The 14216-nt window shown below is 37.4% G+C and overlaps 1 protein-coding gene across 3 annotated transcripts in view; it reads left to right on the plus strand.

Moving 5' to 3' along the window:
• Positions 1 to 319: 319 nt before the first annotated feature.
• The window catches only part of ASB15 (ankyrin repeat and SOCS box containing 15), a 37942-nt gene continuing 24045 nt past the window's right edge, over positions 320 to 14216 (plus strand). Inside the window, exons 1-4 of one of the 3 annotated variants that reach the window (XM_032753515.1) lie at positions 320 to 413; positions 2532 to 2713; positions 7109 to 7169; positions 13251 to 13359. In XM_032753515.1, the coding sequence (XP_032609406.1) occupies positions 13253 to 13359 (107 nt within the window). In that variant the 5' untranslated portion in view covers positions 320 to 413; positions 2532 to 2713; positions 7109 to 7169; positions 13251 to 13252. Of the gene's footprint in view, positions 414 to 2531; positions 2714 to 7108; positions 7170 to 7784; positions 7860 to 10501; positions 10690 to 13250; positions 13360 to 14216 lie in introns of those variants that run through there. The other 2 variants (XM_058426301.1, XM_032753516.2) reach the window with 2 other exon arrangements.

Here is a 14216-nt window from a genome sequence, read left to right on the forward strand (position 1 = left end):
GGGTCTGACAACACAAAGACTTACAGATTTGTTTCTTGAACAAATATCTTTAAATTGTGTGTTAATTCTAAGTGGTTTGGTTTTGTTCCATCAGTAGCAACACTCCCTGCAGCTGAATTGGCAGGTCCTTTGTTTTCATAAGAGTTCTTTGAACCAATCAGGACACAGATAATCTTATTATACCTCTGTAGGCTTGCGTTTCTTTTGATGAGAGTCTAGAGAAGTCATGGGTAATACTTTACTGTGTGCCAGAGACCGCTTATGTTTCAGTTGTACAAGGTCAGGTCTTAATTTAACCACCAACTGGATACTTAATTTTAGATACACAGAAGCACACATTGGCTCCAGGGCACTTCCTCTGATTTAGGAAGGTAAGTCCCTGGATAAGAATGACAAGATGATCATTCCAAAAGGTGAGATTATGAAATATTTGATCTGTACCTCACCAACTAGCTTATTGAATAGTTCATTATTGGTAATATTTTAAACAGATGGAAATACAAATTATAGCAGCTACTCATTACTTTCCGGTTGATCACCTATGGACTTACCTGTTTAAGGCCTTTTTAATTAGAGAATAAAGCTAGAATTTGTTTGCTTATAGAATATCAACTCAATTGCATAATTACTAAGCATAAAAAATTGTATCATGAGAAAAACAGATTAAGAATGAGTATCTTTATAGAACATGTCAATATATTTACTATAGAATCCCAGAAGGGTCTCAGCTCACCTCTTGGTTTCTAATAAAAAAAAATTTTAATAATTTTTGTGAATAAATAAATCTCTTTTAAGGCTTTTTCATCACTTGTTGAAAAAGATGAATGCTTTCTGCCAATTTAAAGAAACATTTCTTTAAATTAGTTAGATTTTTAAAAAATAAACTGAATAGAATTGGAAATTTACTCCTGCAAATTTATGTCACAAAATCTAAAGGTTAGAAAGTCCTTAAAATTTATCTGATATCGTCACTCATATTGTTCTTAAATGCACAGTTAACTTCTAAGGAGATTTCTATATCTAAAATGATTTGACTTCCATGAAGTAAAGCAGTGATGTGGACAAGAAAAATCTTATCACTGCTTTCTGCTGAGATTATTAAGTTATTGTGATAAAAAATATAATTTTACAATTCAGTTATTTTATGAGAATATTTTATTTTCAAATAGAAATTTGCCTACAAGTTTTATATTTCCCCTGGAGGTGGATGAATTTGTTAGGTAGTTGCTTAAACTTTTTGAGAAAACTTTTTCTCAGATTTATGAATTTTTAGGTTACAAAATAAGACCCTCTTTTCATTAATTCCTTCAAAGTAGCTGAGTCATAGAGTATACTGGTTAAGCGTGTGTGGCCTCCATTGTCAGATGACTGGGCTATATCCCACTCTCCACTGCCCACTAGATATGTGGGCTTAGGTAAGTTACCTAATGACTCTGTGCTTCAGTTTTCTCATCTGTAAAGTGAGGGAGAATTATGTCATGGACATTAAGTGACATCCATTTAATGCACTTAGTGTAATGCCTGTCACAGGTAAACACTCAATAGATATTAGTTATAATAATTATTAAACTCAATATAAAAATATTTATTAAAGACCTGCTATGCTATGTGCTTGACTGTGCGCTAAACCTTAAAGAGAAACTAGTATGATTTCTGGAGAAAAATCTAAAATACATTATTTAAAGGCAGAAAACTCCCTGGGAGCATGGATCCCATATGTATGTGTCTAGCCCTGTGCCTGGAACATAACAGACATTGAATGTATGTTTTTGCATGGACAAATAGGATAGTCTGAACATCCTTAGGAAAAAAATAATCACTAAGAATTGGTGGGTTAATTATTTTCCTTTGTCTTTTTGATTAGCAGAGCAGAGGAATGTAGTATCATAGATAACTGTGCATTTGTATTTCAACAAGGTCTTTGACAATATTCCTTGATGATGGTCTTATTATCAAAAAGGAGACATTAATACTAGGTGGTGGTGTCTTTAAGGGGATTTGTAGCTGGATAAACACCTTTTCTGGGAGGGTGCAAAATAATGGATCAATGTCAACATAGAGGCCTCTGTCCTGTGCCAATTTCTATTCAACATTTATCTTTATCAGTGGAGCTTAAGGACATATAGAAGGCATGCTTATTAAGTCAGCAAATAAAACAATACTTGGAGAGATAGGAAATGCATTCAATTTTAGCAGAAGGAAATAAAGGCCAAATTGAAAAAATATAAAATGTAATAGGAATAAATAGAGTCCAGTAGGGTCCTGCATACAATTGCACAGAAAACAATGTGGAGAAAACATATGACTTGTAGAATTTTGGGATACTGGGGTCTACATCAAATGTGTAACATGATAGCCTAAATATTTATCTGAACTTGGGCTAAATTAACGGATGTATAGTGTTTGAGAAAAGGGAAGTGGTCACACCCACTTATACTTACGTTGGTCTGACTGCAGCTGTTGTGTTGCCTTCAGAGCCTGTGGTTCAGTGTCACTTTTAGAAAGAAATGGATAAACAAATGTGTTTACAGGAAAGCAATCAAGACAGTGCAGGAGGTGAGACCATCTTATAGGAAGAGCAGTTGTCCAGCCTCTGAAAAAAAAGGCTCAGTGGAGACCTGACAGCCTTCCTGGGGGGATACTAACAGGGCTCCTGCGTTGCAGAGGAACAATACTCGCTCAGTGTAGCTCTGAGAAACAGAACCAGAAAAAGGTAAGAGAAGTAGAAACATTATCTTCAGATAATGTTTTGAAGAGATGGATTCAAGTTCACTGGTTTTCCTAATTGTTAAAGCTGGCTAGGCCGGGTGCCGTAGCTCATGCCTATAATCCCAGCACTTTGGGAGGCCGATGGGGGTGAATCACCTGAGGTCAGGAGCTCAAGACCAGCCTGACCAATGTGGTGAAACCCTGTCTCTACTAAAAATACAAAAATTAGCCCAGCATAGTGGTGGGCTCCCGTAATCCCAGCTACTCGGGAGGCTGGGGCAGGAGAATCACTTGAACCTGGGAGGCGGAGGTTGCAGTGAGCCGAGATCGTGATCATGCCATTGGACTCCAGCTTGGTTGACAGAAGGAGACTCTGTCTAAAAAAAAAAAAAAAAGAAAGAAAAATGCTGGCTAAAGGAGAAGCACTGTATGAGGAAGTAGCAAGCTCCTTGACACTTTGATGTTCAAGCTGAGGCTACCAATTACTTACTGGGCATGTTGTAAATAAAATTTACTGTTGGGGCTACCTGACAGTCTTCAACTCTGAAATTGGTGATTCTAGAGAAAAGGAGGGAGAAGAAAATAAAATGGGGGTGTCAGGGTGAATATTCAAGGGTAAGGAATAGAACTAAAACTTTCAAAAAGTACTAGAATCCTACTTTCCCATTCCACAGGAGTTCGATCACAGAATAACAGGTAATGTTTACTGACTACTTGCAACACGTCAGACACAGTTAACCAGGCAGCTAATGCAGGCAGGTCAGGTTTGAACAAAGGTTCAACCATTATAATCAACTGCCTCCAACAGAAAGAAATCAATGGCCTGTGCATGATTTCAAAACAAGATATGAAAAAATGCAGTGACTCATTATTATTTGAATCAATTTTGAAGGGAAAAAAATTTGACTTGAGCACCAGACAGGATTGTTTGTCATGTTGAACAAAATACATTATGCCAGGAATGAATATTTTTGAAGAGAATATATGTATATATATTTGTATATGAATATTTATATGTATATGCATAAGAATAATACTTTTTAAAATGCTCAACATCCCTAATCATTAGAGAAATGCAAGTCAAAACCACAATGAGATACCATCTCACACACCAGTCAGAATGGCTACTACTAAAAAGTCAAAAAATAACAGATGCTGGTGAGGTTATGGAGAAAAGGGAATGCTTATACAACGCTGGTGGGAATGTAAATTAGTTCGGCCACTGTGGAAAACAGTTTGGTGATTCTCAAAGAACTTAAAGCAGAATTACCATTCAATCCAGCAATCGCATTTTTGGATATATACCCAAAGGAATAAATCACTGTACCATAAAGATACATGCACACGTACGTTCACTGCAGTGTTGTTCACAACAGCAAAAACATGAAATCAACTTAAATGCACAATGACAGTAGACTGGATAAAGATAATGTTGTACATACACACCATGGAATACTAGCCAGCCATAAAAAAGAATGAGATCGTGTCCTTTGCAGCAACATGGATGGAGCTGTAGGTCATTATCCTAAGCAAATTAACACAGGAACAGAAAACCAAATACCCCATGTTCTCACTTACAAGTAGGAGCTAAACTTTGAGTACATATGGACACAAAGAAGGGAACAACAGACACCAAGACCTACTTGAGGGTCGAGAGTGGGAGGAGGGCAAGGATAGAAAAACTACCTATGAGGTACTATGCCTATTACCCGCATGACAAAATACTCTGTACACCAAACCCTTGCAATATACAATTTACCTATATAACAAACGTTAAGATAAAACTTAAAATGAAAGTTAAAAAAATACTTTTTAAAAGTCAAGAGATATTATTTTTATTGTTACTATAAGTAATCAATGTAGTCAAAATGTTTTTTACTCACCCTACAGCTCAACTGCACAAATCAAAAGTAGCTTTTTTATTGTCTATAATTGGCCTCACCTTTCTCAGGAGCCACCACTCACTTATTAATGGAAAATAAACTTTTGGTTTCATGCAGACAGACACAATAACTTAGGTAATGAAGCCTCTGCTTGGATGATTCAGATAAATGAATTGCTCTTTCAAATTTCTGCTCCTTCCCACGCCAAGAAACTCTCTTCACCAAGTTCTACCTGCTTTCCTGTACATTTGGGCAATTTTCTTTCTTCTCGAGAGTTCCTGGCCTGCTTAGTCCTGAGAGGTAGATGCTAAGCTTATTTTCCTGAGAGGGCTTCGTAAGCTTTGACTCTGTAAAGTCCATCTTAGTTCCCTTTTCTTGTTGTAACTGGTGGTGAAAACTCTTAAAATCTACACCTTCAGCACATTTCAAGTATACAATACAATATTGTTAACTACAGTTACATTGTTGTACATTAGATTTCCAGAAATTATTCACGTTTGTACCCCTTGGCCAGCACCTCCTAGCCCCAGGCAACCAACATTCTACTCTTTTTTCTATGACTTCAAATTTTTAGATTCCACAGATAAATATCACAATATTTGTCTCTCTGTACCTGGCTTGTTTCATTTAGCATAATGTCCTCTAGGTTGATCCATGTTGTCATAAGTGGCAAGATTCTCTTCTTTTTTAAGGTTAATAGTCCATTGTAAATACACAGTACATTTTCTTCATTTATTCATCTGTCAGTGGACATTTAGGTTGTTTCTATATCTTGGCTGCTGTAAATAATGCTGCAACTAACATGGAAGTGCAGCTATCTCTCTGAGATAGTGATTTCAATTCCTTTGGATATATGCACGCAGAAGTGAGATTGCTGGATCATAAGGTAGTTCTATTTTTAAATTTTTGAGAAACCTTTGTACTGTTTTTTACAATGGCTATACCCCCAAAAAAGATAAACTATGTGCCAGAATGGATAGTTTACTTAGCTTGATAGTGGTGAATATTTCACAATGTATACATATGTCGAATTATCAAGTTGTACACGGTAAATACATATAATTTTAAATTGTCAACTATACTTCAATAAAGTTGGGGGAAAAATCCATCGTAGTTCCTTAAAAGTGGTTAGTCATATCTGGTTAAATAAACATCATACTTAAACTGACACTTCACATATAATGTCAAATATTCTTCAAGTATATGAATTTTAATAACTGTGTAATATTCCATTTTTTTATGTGTACAATAATGTCTTATACAAATTTCCTATTTGGGGACATTTATGTTGTTTCTAATGTTTTGGCAATTTAAACACAGCTGAGATAAACATTCTCACATACACATCTTTTTTTACATCTCTGATTATTTCTTTTATTTATTTACTTATTTAGTTTTTGAGACGGAGTCTTGTTTTATCACCCAAACTGGAGTGGAGTGGCGTGAACATGGCTCACTGCAGCCTCGACCTACTAGGCTCAAGCAATCCTCCCACCTCAGCCCCCCAAGTAGCTGATACTACAGGTGCCTACCACCACATCCAATTAATTTTTGTATTTTTTGTAGAGATGAGGTTTCACCATGTTGCCCAGGCTGGTCTCAAACTCTTGAGCTCAGGCAATCCACCTATCTCAGCCTCCCAAAGTCCTGGGATTACAAGCATGATCCACCAGGCCCGGCCTTCTGATTATTTCTATAAGGTAGATTCCTAGACGTAGAATTACAGACAAAGGAAAGGGCTTTTAAAAATAATTATATCACATTAGCTTGTGATCAGGGCACGTCTACTAATAAGTTGTCTTTTCATGGGCCTATCTTCCTTTACTCTTTGCTATTCTATAAGTTTATATTCCCCTAGAAACCCATGAGTTTGTGAGTCTAAAGCTCCTTCCTAAACTGTTATGAGTGTAGTCCTCAAAAGCTAACATGCATCTTCCCACATTTCTGTTATAATTAAATTTGACTTGGAAATCAATAGTAAAGCATAAAAATTTCTTTTTTCTCTATTTTTTCTTGTTGTTCTTATTTTATTTTCTTTAACTAGTCCTCATACTAATTTCATTAAAATTTTTTACTTTTGTAGTATGAAACTAGAGATAAACAAAACTACCAAATAGGTTCTATCGTTAGTATACTTACATAGAAATTAAGCATCAATCAGTGAAGCCCCAAAATTTGAAAAGAATTTGGCAAAAATATATCTGTGACCTATAAAGGAAATACAAGGCTAATTTTAAGAGTTGTGTGTATTTAATTATACAATTATTCATTCATTTAGTAAATACTGAGTTTTTATCACATGCTAGATATCATGTTTAGTTTCTACAGATCATTTTGCCTTTTATATCATTTTCTAAAATGTTGAGTTGTGTTTCTTTGAAGTAACATAAAAGTAGCACTTGTTTTTTGGACTAAGATTGTTTGTGTGTGTGCATGTTTTCAAGGTATCAGAAGAACATACTTTGCTGTTAAGAAAGATGCTATTTAAACTGTCTAGTTCTCCCCATCATGCTTAGGATTTCTCTTCAGTAGAAAAGGCAAATACCATAAAGAAGGAATTGCTGTAACTTATTGCTTGTAAGTAAAAGTTACCTGTGACTGTGGGGTAAAACCCAATTCTGACAGAGTTACACTTCCATCTGAAATTTTTGGGGAACTAGTTGATTCTGTTGTTTAAATCATCCTAACGAATCCATTCATGTGATTTGCCACTTTGTGCTATGCAATTCTTAAAAAATAAGCGTTCAGCCACCAAATAAAAAGCAAAGTTATAACAGAATTGTATTTATATTTATTTCTCCACATCTTTAAAAGTATGCATACAAGGCCGGGCGCGGTGGCTCACGCTTGTAATCCCAGCACTTTGGGAGGCCGAGGCGGGCTGATCACGAGGTCAGGAGATCGAGACCATGGTGAAACCCCGTCTCTACTAAAAAAATACAAAAAATTAGCCGGGCGTGGTGGCGGGCGGAGGTGAGGCAAAGAAGGCTGACCCGGAGGTGGACTTGCATGACCGAGATTGCCCACTGCACTCACCTGGCGAGGCAAGACAAAAAAAAGTATGCATACAAATGATCAAAGTGCATTAAAATGAGAATTAGTATTGTTTGGTATAAAACAACTGTATTTTTTTGACAGTACCAAAAAAAAAGAAAAAAGAGAATGTCTTTTAACTCTTGCCCTTCCTCTGATAGGATAAATCCTGATGATTCTCTCAGGGACCTCTGGCAGATGAGCTCAACACTCAAGAACCATTGCAGCTTCAAGGTAAAAGAAAAATTCCCAGGGAATCAGTGTCCCCCATTCCACAGAGCCGAAACCTGCATCTCCCTCAGAACCCCAGGGTTTCTATTTGGGCTGGCCTTGGATAAAATTGTAAAGAAAACCAAATTGTATTCTATTGCCCTTTTCTTGTCCCTTCGTATCACTTCCCACTAGGTCCTAGCCTTAAACTTTCTGCCATCTTCCCAGCCTCATGGTACTCCAGTAACTATCCCAAGACATCTTGGTTCTAAACTAGGGACCAGTATGTTGCTATCTAAATTTTAAAAGGGACACTGGAAGATGGAACAATAAGCCCTAAAGGACAGAATCTCTTGCTGATGCAATAGAATGACACTGATGTGACAGGTGCTGGGGGCAGTGTGTTATTTATGGACACAGAGCCCTTCCTTGCACCATGGAAGCAACTGTCCACTCTGCTTATTCTCAAGGCCAGCCTTGTTTAGGACTCACAGAGATGGTTTCAATTTTGTTATGCCCAAGACAGAGTGTGAGGGTAGGTGGGGTAAACAGATCTGCAGGTAAGCAGGAGTAAACCAACTAAACAACTCATGAGGAAGAAAGTTGTATTCGTCCTTTTTCAGGGAAAGGGAGAACCTTCGTTCAGTGCTGTGGGAGCTACTGTATTTCAAAGGAAGCTCTGACAGGTGTCAAAAATTTATCAGCCACCTTTACAGGAAGGCATTAGCTCAGATCATGGTTTGGAGGCAGTTTAGCAAAACCGATGCAAAAAGGTGTCAAATACTCATGTTCGCTCCTGCATCATATCTTGCAACATTATCAACCTCCTGACCATTTCAGTCAGGCACCAACTGGTACGTTGATCCTGTTGTTTGGACCATGATATTTAGACTCCAAGGCAAAAAGTACAGAATGAAGGCAAGCTTAGGAACCTCAGACCACCCTAAGTAACATAAAGCCTTATTGCATGGAGCCAAAGAAAAAGATTTATGTGTCCCTGGAAGCTATTTTTTATTTTTGGAAGTGATTGTCATCAAAAGCTGGCTGTTAAAAGCAAGATCACAGTGTTTTCTTTTAAAGGCAACAGACTTTGAGATATTTTCCTCTAACTTCTGAAAGACCTTAAAAGTGAAGGTATTGCCTGCTCGGTCCAGACTCTACTTATTAGCTCTGGGACATTTGATGGGTCATTTAACCTCTTGAATCTATAATACCTACAATATAGAATTGGAATGAGAATTTAAAACAAGGTAATGTATACAAAATGCTTTGCACAGTGCTTGAAACAAAGCAAGTACTTGATAATTTATGGCTATTATTACTATTGCCAAATGTATCAAAAAATTTACATGATCACCAAAGTTCCCTTTTCTCACTACCTGAATTAAGGATTTAACATAGCCTATCTGTAAAATAAATTAATACTTATTGATATCTGAGGAATATATTTGGCATTTAGCATTTAGGAATCCTTAATTCAGTGGTTTTTTACCAGGAGAACATGAAAAAACCTCTGAGATTCCATAAGTTCCCTGAAATTGCATGCAAAATTTTGAGTGGACATGTGTCCCTCTGGAGGGACAATCTGTAGCTTTCATCAAATGTTTTCATGACCCTAAGCAAGGTTAACCAGTGCTTTAAATGAAGAGGCTGATTGTACAATATGATTGCATCAGTTACTTTGTAAATCAGCTACTTATGGAGAACAAATGATTTATCTTGTGGTCTTCTCTAGAACAACATTGAATGTTAAATGGCAAATTATTATTAAGAGTCAATTTCTCTAGGCCGGGCATGGTGGCTCATGCCTGTAATCCTAGCACACTGGGGGTCCCATCTCTACTAAAAATACAAAAATTAGCCAGGCCTGGTGGCCAGTGCCTATAATCCCAGCTACTCGGGAGGCTAAGGCAGGAGAATCGCTTGAACCCGGCAGGGGGGAGGTTGCAGTGAGCCGAGATTGTGCCATTTCACTCCAGCCTGGGCAAAAGAGCAAAACTCCATCTCAAAAAAAAAAAAAAAAAAAGTCAATTTTTACTAGACTGAGAAGTGGGATACCCATACATATATCTTAAAGATGTCAAAATATTGTCTGACCTTTCCTCATGCTTCTGAGTAGTGCTTTATAGAAATAATTTCATAGACTGTTGCTGGCCGTCAGGTGGGACTAAGTCCTAGCCACTCAAGGAGGTTTAGATAAATAAGTTTTTTTTTTTGTTTTTTGTTTTTTGTTTTTTTTTTTTGGTCGCCCAGGCTGGGGTGCAGTGGCGCGATCTCGGCTCACTGCAAGCTCCGCCTCCCGGGTTCATGCCATTCTCCTGCCTCAGTCTCCCGAGTAGCTGGGACTATAGGCGCCCGCCACAACGCCCGGCTAATTTTTTGTATTTTTAGTAGAGACGGGGTTTCACCATGTTAGCCAGGATGGTCTCTATCTCCTGACCTCGTGATCCGCGCCTTGGCCTCCCAAAATGCTGGGATTACAAACGTGAGCCACCGGTGCCCGGCCAGTTACTCTTATTTATGAGATAGCACAGGCTCCATAGAGAACTGAGCTGGTCTTAGATACATAAGTTACTCTTATTTATCTAAAGGATAAATTTATGTGAGGTTTAGATAAATAAGTTACTGTCCTCTTGCCTTAATCGTTGTGTCTTGATGTCTTTAAGTCCATTCCAGTAATGCTCCTTTGATTGACTGTCTGGCACCTTAGTACACCTGCATGCAGATCTTCACTTCATCTCAAGCTTTCAGGAAAATGCTGGAGACACCTGTGCTAGATTGGAGTTGTTCTGCATAGAAAGTGTTCCCATCATTTTCACCCTACTGTCATTAGAGATACCAAACAGGAACCTAGGTAACTTCCTTTTTGATAGTAGGAAAAAAAAAAAAAAGTTAAAATAAAATACTTTCCACAGACCAGCTCAGTTCTCTATGGAGCCTGTGCTCTCTCATACACTGAAAGCCCAAATTTCAAACAGGGTTAGATTTAAGCTGGTGATTTAAATAGGTGAAAGGCTCTGTATCCTATCACTAATCCCAGAGCCATACAATCCCCCCTATCACCCCAGTAATATCACTGAGAAAGTCACCAGGCAAGGCCACAGGTTGAACTTTGTCATCTACTGGTGCCGGCTGACAGACTCAATACTTGTCTGCTAGTAATGAATCAACAACTTTTATTCCAGTGACCACTGACCGCAGCTGTTTGCTATAGTTGGCAAGGAGTAGGAATAGAGGGAAAAGACAGAACAAAGAAAAGAGATTTTGTTTCCTTTCAGAAAGCTAATGGTCCGAGTGAAAACACAAACACGAGTATGTAAAGAACTTGTAAAGCAAATACAGAATGAGTGAGTATAAACCCAGACATGGGAAAACATTACATAAGAGGAGATGTTCACAGATTAAGATGGCTGGAGAGGAACTGAAGAATTATACCAAGAGTTTCTATAGGAGGAATGTCTTGTGCCAGCCTTGACACAGTGCGAGCCATGGATGGGGATCAGCTGGAGGGCCTCGTGAATAAAGAGGAATATTATGTAAAAGAACAGAAGAGAGAAATGAAGCGAAGCACAGAGTGAACAATCAAATTTGTTTAGTTGGAAAAAAAAGAAACTCCATATCCAAAGGAAATGGTCAGTTCTAAGAACAAAGAAGAGCCTGCATTATATTTCAATGCTCACTTATTAATTCATTAATTCATTTATTCGACACATATTTAGAGAGCACAAACCAGGAGATGATGTTTCTCTTAGAACTGAGGTCACAGACTAATTCCCTGCTTTTACTGAGTTACATTCTAAGGAGAGGAGACACACAATGAGCCAATAAACAATAAATTAAAAAGCAAAATACCATTTACATCTATGTGGTGAATAAGATCTCTAGGGTGCCTTTTGAGGAGACTGAGATACCACAGTGTGAGGGAACATGCTTGCTGGAGCATGGTGACTATCTCGTGTGTGGTCTCTGAACATTAACACTATTCTATACCTTTTGTTCTGAGGTAATATTAAGGCCACTGCTATAGAACAATGAACAATTAATCATAATATTGCCATCGAGTTCATACACAGTCTCTCCACAGGTTAGAGGCCTTGGATGTTAGCAGGTATAGAGTTTGAGATTATCCAACCTTGAGGAAGAATGAGAAGAGGTCAAGCGTGTGTCAACTGTGTTTTGGAAATTGCCTGCAGAGCACTCTTTTGTTTTTCTCTCATTCAGAAGACATACTAGAAAGTAAAATTTCATATAGAGACTATAAAAGGCTTGAAAAGTACCATCAATCAAAGATAATTTCATATTAGCCAGTCAACTCAGCTGTAGAAATTTTATTTCTATATTTACTAAATGTCCTCTCAAAATAAAGCAATTGATTCAATAGTAAAGAGTAAAATAGTAAATTCATTCTCTTAATTTGATATTTGGGATAAATAAGCAAATGAAGACTAATCTACATTTTTCTGTATTATCTTCAGGGAGATGGGCCAGTCAGGAGCAGTGGCTTGTAATAGAACTGTGTAAGGGAGTGAATAGGGACTCTATAGGAGGGCTGGTTTCTGGTCTATGGATGAAGTTAAAATGGTCCTTATTACAATGTTCAAATGATGCTCTGAGACCAGTCAGACTTTGAAGCTGACCATCGCTGGTTTGTGAAGAATGTAAAAGGGGCCAAGCACAGTGGCTCACACCTGTAAACCCCAGCACTTTGGGAGGCCGAGGTGGGCAGATCACAAGGTCAGGAGTTTGAGACCAGCCTGGCAACATGGTGAAACCCTGTCTCTACTAAAAAAATATGAAAATTAGCCAGGCATGGTGGTGTGCACCTGTAATCCAAGCTACTCGGGAGGCTGAGGAGGGAGAATTGCTTGAATCCAGGAGGCAGAGGTTGCAGTGAGCTGAGATCACGCCACTGCACTCCAGCCCGAGCGACAGAGCAAGACTCCATCTCAAAAAAAAAAAAAAAAAAAAGGGGGGGAATGTAAAAGGATGACTGTTCTCCATTATAGCCACTATCCATCTTATCCTCATTGGATCAATTTTTAAGCTTTCAATATGTTATGTACACACTCTCCAAGAAAACTGATGGACCAAAATTGGCATCAATCAGAAGCTCAGGAAAAAGTGAATTCTTATAAGCCCAACTGCAGTCATTACTGAAAAAAAAAAGTCAAAAGTTAGAAAGTGCAAATGCTCAAAGGGCAGGTCATTAAAGGTTTCAACAGTTAGACCATTTAAGTTAATAAAATGGACCTCACATGTAATGTGGATTAAAATGTTACCCGCATTTGTATTTGTTAACTAGGGAAAGGAAAATGCATTTTAGTTTTTCACTATACATTTTTCATGTTTACTCTATGTACTGTTTTGGGCCATTTGTTGATAATAAGAACTTGTCTCCTTCAAAATTATATGCAGGAATGGATACTAATGATGACCCTGATGAAGACCATCTTACAAGTTATGATATTCAGCTAAGTATTCAAGAATCTATTGAAGCTAGCAAGACTGAACTTTGTCCTGAAAGGTAGTAGTCAAACCAACTATCCTCAGCAAAATTTCTTTACGGCATTCATTATGTTGTAAGATAAAATGAATACCGTTTCCTAATTCCTCCTCTAGGAAAATTGACCTTTCCTTTCTGATAGGGAATCTAACAGCTTTCCAAGGGCCACTGCTCATAAGTTTTAGCAATCTGATCTTCCACAAATCCTCACCTCATGTGGAAAACAGGAAAAACCCTATGTGGAAAATTCCTAGATGAACTTGGTTGTATAGAATTTCCTATTTTCTAAATTAATATAGATTCAAAAAGGGCAATGAGTAATTTGAATATATTTGCAAGTACAGTTTATACAACAAATATACAGACAGGTTGGTATACAGAGGTCTGTACACTCTAGAGCTCATTCTGCTACTGATTCAGCTAACCCTTTATAGGTAACATATTCCACCGTTGTATGTTTAAAATATGAAGAATAATGCTAAGCCACGTAGCCCATTAGTTAATGAATGAGAGAAGAGTTATGGGCTTTTATATGACAATGTAATATACACACTACCACCTGTTGGATTATCTACTATCCAAATGACAAGAATTAATAAACTGAAATATACCTAAAAGTGATGTATTATGTAGGTAGGATTTATTGAGTCTAAAACTGCAAAAGTAAATTTCTTTCTTAAAAAAACACATTATACGTCTGACAGAAATAAACTAGTTTACCTTTACTTTTTGTTGTAGTGTTTAAAATCTTGTATTCTGGAATTTAGTCGTACTTTTGAAGAGATCCAGTGTTTAAAAATTGTTGCTTTTGAGCTTTGAAAAAATAGATGTAGTACATTGAAATTTCTGGTCTGGAATTTCTCCCTTATCTCCAACAA

The sequence above is a fragment of the Hylobates moloch genome, unplaced genomic scaffold, assembly GCF_009828535.3.
Source record: "Hylobates moloch isolate HMO894 unplaced genomic scaffold, HMol_V3 SCAFFOLD_1, whole genome shotgun sequence".
NCBI classification, from domain to species: domain Eukaryota; kingdom Metazoa; phylum Chordata; class Mammalia; order Primates; family Hylobatidae; genus Hylobates; species Hylobates moloch.